Raw genomic sequence first — 5,797 nt, forward strand, 5'->3', positions numbered from 1 at the left:
AATATGCCTTTTAAGTCTGATTAAGGGTAATTAGTATAAATACACAGGTGATTATACAAAATCGCGCACTCTCATTGGCTCGCTATCTCGGATTATCAGCCGATAATCACCTCGACGGAGAAAATGGCTGCCAGTGGTCGTTTTGCCACTGTAAGTGAAGATGATTTCGAGTTGAAATGTTTTTTTTTTTCTCTTTTTTGAAATAATCACCTGTATATTTATACTAAAACAATTATGTACTAGTATGATCTGAAAGAGCATTCCACAGCTTCGGGGCACAAGAGTACTTACCAAAGTGTTGCAGCTGGTTCATTGGGCATGATTGTGCCTGGGGGCTTCTTTCGTATAGTGAAAAAATAAAATTGGTATAAAAAATTTCCGTACACGAGCGAGTGACAAGTGTTTATAGACCAATCAGATCAAACATTAGCGACAGTAATTTATGTTCAATCGAAACTGACAGTCGTAAAACCCTTTCTAAGTGACTTTGTATCTTGCTTACGGCCACTAAAAGACAAAGAGGTATGTAAGCTTTACTTAACAGACGAATCCCTTCTCGTTATACTTAATATGTCGTGGGAGTTTGTCATTTTCCCCAAACAGGAAAATTCTTTCATCATTGTTGTTCATCATTTTAAGGATCCTATTCGAGACTGATTTGTCATTCGCTGTTTTCTGCAACGGCGCCCTGCACCGTCTCTCCGTCAACTCAATTAGTTAATCGGTTCAACAGAAAGTAAAACTGGTCATCGTCTTTCCTTCCTAAAGTTTCTACAATGGACAAAGTTTATCTCGTTACAGTGGCTGTTGTTGTTATATGCACTAAGAGCTTTTCAGTTCAAGCAAAAGCTGACGGTAAGATTAAAAAGTAACAGAATTCATTTGGACATATCCACAAACAAGTACAAAAATCAAATTAGGTTTGCGGAAGGGTTATTTTTTTCGGTTCTTGAGCCCTAGAAAAGTCAGGTAGCATCTTGGGAAAGCAAATAATTAGTTGGTAAGTTCAAGGAAGGTAATGTTCACCCAAATTATTTGCAATTTCTAACTCTAAGAAAATTGGGTTCTTCCATGTTCAATAGCAAAATTCGAACACATCAAAAACACGTTTCTTTTACAAGTCTTTCTTCATTTATTTTAGTACGTCTTTTAATTCGTCATTTAATTCGTCCTGTGTAGAGATGGGCGAGAGACGCATTATGCGTCTAGACGAAGTAATAAAATCATTGAATCAGGGCCTATTTATATGGTCTCGGTTACCCGTTCGGATGCATTCCGTCTCTCTGGTATAAAAACCGCCAACAATAAATGAGTTTGACCTTCTGACGATCTGTACTAACAGATGATGTCTGAATGCCTTTAAAAAAAGGTCCTGGACCATCAAGTCATTTTAGGCTGACAAAATCAGGGGTAACGTTTTAGTTTACGATCGAGTTTTGTTTTGGGATCTATCCTGCAGCTGATTTCATAACATAACGAAATTGCGTCTAAGCTAAACGAAACGAAACTAATGTTTTGAAAGATATTTGGTTCCACGAACCGGCCTTGGATTTGAGGTGGTAAACGTCGAACGATAGAGTTAATCTAGGCTAAAATTATACTCAGCAGTAACAAAAACGTACGAGCAAATCAGAAATTTGTAGAGTGCACTTTATAGCTAAGAATGAGCTTCTTAAGTAAAACGTATCATTTTCAGCATTTTTGCACAAAATAATTCCCTCAGAATTTTATCCTCACAATTAATATTCATGAAATACTCGCTTCCCGTCTCAGTTTCTTTCGGCTTACCAACATTTGGCTCAATTACTTAGCATATTAACTGATAACGGAGCTTTAGTGGCCATATAAAAAAGCTAGAAACGAAGTCCGAAGTTGAAAATATAATAACGTAAAATTCGTGTAAATGCCTTCAAAGAGGAATATTAGTCAAATTGTGTCAAAGTCCTTCCCACTCTGGTGGGCTAATATTAAAATTTATACTTATCCTGATTGACATAAATTTATGTCTTGGAAAATTTATATCTTGATTGCAAACTTCGAAACTACAATAGAAATGAATATGATAATTCCAATCTTTAAGAACTCTCGATCTGGCTATTGGAACATTTCGTATTTTCATCCAATAGAGAACTCCAAATCATTTATCTTTCAAAAGTTCCGGCCCAATATGTTGACGAGAGGTTAGAAATTTAAAATGTCTAAATTGCCGGCAGCTGGTAAATGTTTTTGAATCGCTAAATTAGGGGCATGCTTTCGCCTCTTCTTGGGAAAATTAGCCATTCTTGCTATATTAAAGGGGCTAGGTCACGCAATTTTAGGCAATTTCAGCACTGATCGAATGGTCATAGAATTAACTAAAATATCAAAATAACTGTTCAAAACTATAGAAGAACTCTAACAAAACACAGGGAAGCCAAGAAGGGACATGGATGGACAAAACTGGAGAGGACTGAAATGGATTGAATTTGGGTAAATTTGAAAAACGTCGGCCCACCTTTTTTCAAATTTATATCAGTCGATATCAAAATGTCATTTACAAAGCTGGAAAATCATTCTCAGTTGTTATGGGCATGGTCAAGAACTGGTGTCTTACACCTTTAAAATCATGAGACTTCCTTAATAAAATCACACCTTGCATTAGACTATTTTGAGGGTCTGTTCCGCAAAGTCAACCAAGGCGCCAGTCCAGTAATTGAAATTCGAGGATGTGATCTATTTGTTCTTAGACTAGGCAATTCCTGTAGACATTAGGTGTTGTGGACTCACGCAACCAATTAAGGTAAAGGACATATCAGAACAGTCAGAAGAATTTAAATTTTTCTAGTCCTCGGTCTGACAGGGAAGGTTTGCCAACACCTTTTGTCTTTGACCTCGTCTAGGGTGCTCTGGCTATATATTACTCGACAAGTTTGACAGAGCAGATTCTTACAACGTCACACCCAGTATTCCAAGTTATGATGACACTCTTGCAAATGGATGGTACAAATTTGGTGGGTTTGCTGGAAATCAAATTTCCCAGGTATGCAGACCTGCAAGTTATTGCAACACTCTCTCACCAGGATGGCTTAATGGATCGCATCCTTTAGTAGCTGATGGTCCTGTTCAACGCAAAGTGTGTTTTTCTGATGGCAAGGACTGTTGCGGATTCGATGTTAATATAACTGTTCTTAACTGCAATGGGTTCTATGTTTACTATCTGACACCGACAAGTAAGAACTATCGTTACTGTGGCAACGGATTATCAAGCACAAAAGGTGTGTGAACGTTTATTTTAATTTTCCTTTTTTTCACAAAATATTCATCGGTAAACATGAAATGTCTTAAAAGCTGTAAACAGCTCATGGCAAATATAATTTCCCACTTCTTTCCTAACAAGTGCAGACGCAGCATTTATGTCATTCTGCAAAAAAAAAAAAAAGAGATCGATGCATTCTCCAAAGTTTACTGGGCGCCGGTTATCACCACGCACTGGTGCTCAATTAGTTGTGCATCGGGCAGTCATGCCGGAGGTCGCGGGTTCGAAGCGCTGCCGGGTCAACACTCGGGATCTTAAAATAACTGAGGAGAAAGTGCTGCCTTTTTAATTTCGTCTGCAAATGGTTAGACTTCCAACTCTTCTCACAAATGTCGTCTATCTTCAAATGTTCCGTGTGCGACGTTAAAGAACCCACACACTATTCGAGAAGTGTAGGGGATGAGTTCTTCTACTTTGTGGCTCTTTTGTTCTCTCCTGCAGTAGTTGCCGGCTTGGCAGTGATGTTTCTAAAAAGGCTTGTAGTGTAGGAGGTCACCAAAGCAGAAACAGCCATAAGGCAAAAAGGGACTTTGCCGAGTGCTGGAATTACATGCAGATGTAGATCACAGCAATGGAAACCTGCGAGGTTTCAGCAGCGATAATAGCAATTGTCTCTTCTAGACACCTGAAGAATTCAGGGAGTTGCAACAGGATTCGAACCCATGACCTCTGCGAAGCCGGTGGAAGGCTACACAAACTAAGCTATGAAGCCAGAACGGGAGAACATCAATTTAATTTATTGGGCTTATGTGTTCCCGTGAAAGGACTCGATAAAAGTCAATGTATATATAGTTGAAATGTGGGTTACAGATGAACAGGGAAGAAGTGATCCTTCTTTAAGCAATTGTCTCATATATACACCTGAAAAACTCAGGCCCCAGTTGTTCGAAGGGTGGATAGCGCTATACACTGGATATATCACTATCCAGAGGATAACCCAATTGGTTTTGCTAGTGTTAATCCGCTGTATAGTGATTTATCTGGTGGATAGCGTTACCCACTTTTTGAACAACTGGGGCTAGGTGCCTTCTTTCTCTCGTCTCTCTCTGTAAATATACCTTTAACATCAGTTTTAGGAGAAAATATCTGCCAATGTCGTCGTTTAAGGTGATTCCTCTGAAAAAAAAGTTGTCGAACGATTTTCTTAAAACTTTCCCTGAATGTTCCCTACTAATCCCTGTTCTGAAAACTACAATAAGAAAAATAAGCCACCGTGCGTGCTTAAGAGATGTAATGATTGATGCCTGTACTGATAATAATCACGCACGTTATTTCATCGGCTCAGGGTACATTTTGCGGTAGCTAAACGAGAGGGTTTTTAAAGTAACACTTGAAAAAACACCTGATAGGTAGAAAGTCTAGAGCATATGGAACACTGTCTTATATAGTTTATGGAAAAATCACTCAACTTAAAGCGTTTCTTGAGTCGTTGTTTTCAAGATCATCAAGTACACCCCTAGTCCTGTTCCGAGACTCCCACTTACCCCGCCTGAAAATGGGCCTGAAACCCAGGCGGGAAAAGAGAGAGTCCTGTATTACTTGCAGGCGCATGCTCGGAATGAGCCACTCATATTGCATTAGATGCCAGGCTGGATATGTAAATAAAAGGAAACCTTGAAACTCCGACAAAACATTGTATACGAAAATTACTGTGTGATTCGCAGTGTCAGTAAAGAGAACATCTAAATTAAGCCTCGTCGTGACCAAACGAGGAGAAAAAAGCCCGATCGCAGTGATGTTGGAAAACTATTGCCGAATACACGTAACGACTGAGAGAAGATCGCAATAAATCGATGCAAAGGCTGAACTAGTAAATATAGCATAGGATTTCACTAAGCGACAAAACAACTCGGAGTCAGAATTTCATATTATCTGCAGTACTTTAACTCTAACAATGAGTTTCAGAAGGAAAGTGCTTTTAAGTAACAGCAATAAAAGCAAGGTAACACACGCTTTTAAGTAGCATTTTTCATCCTTATTAACTAAACGAACAAATTTTGACCAAAAAAAAATCGTGACAATTAACGTCCGAATAATCGATGTTTGACTGCACAAAAACATGTATAAATTTAATAGGAACATTATTGCTTCATCATTGCGTTATCAGCACAAACTGGTGTGTAATGAAAGAAATAGTCCAGGTTGTGATTCAATTTCGTTTAACTTTTTATCTAACTTTATCAGGAATAATGCTCAGTTTTTCTGTCATGCAATCGTCTTTTAGTTTTTCCGATATAAAAATCATTGCAGCTCAACAGGCAGCTCTACATAAAACCTTAGCCATTTGGCCACGGCCCTAAGTCTGTCCTTGCAAGGAAAGAAAGATTTAATGCGACAAGTGCTTTGATAAATTATTCTAAGGAAAAATTAATAGTCTGAGTAAATTACTCTACTCTAATTACTCAAAAAAAAATCTCTGTTTGTCACCGGTTTTTGTGTATTATTTCTGATAAAACTGAGAGTATTTACGACATTTTTTACCTGATTGTTTTATATTGGGTA

At 38.2% G+C, this 5,797-nt stretch overlaps 1 protein-coding gene across 1 annotated transcript; it reads left to right on the forward strand.

Moving 5' to 3' along the window:
• The first annotated feature begins 776 nt into the window (after nt 1-776).
• Nucleotides 777-3,262, forward strand: LOC138017189 (oncoprotein-induced transcript 3 protein-like). The gene is made up of 2 exons (XM_068864360.1): nt 777-855; nt 2,880-3,262. Exons 1-2 carry the CDS (start codon nt 777-779, stop codon nt 3,260-3,262), a joined length of 462 nt encoding a protein of 153 aa, XP_068720461.1.
• The last annotated feature ends 2,535 nt before the right edge of the window (nt 3,263-5,797 follow it).

This window comes from Montipora capricornis, chromosome 9 (genome assembly GCF_036669925.1).
Source record: "Montipora capricornis isolate CH-2021 chromosome 9, ASM3666992v2, whole genome shotgun sequence".
Classification (NCBI taxonomy): domain Eukaryota; kingdom Metazoa; phylum Cnidaria; class Anthozoa; order Scleractinia; family Acroporidae; genus Montipora; species Montipora capricornis.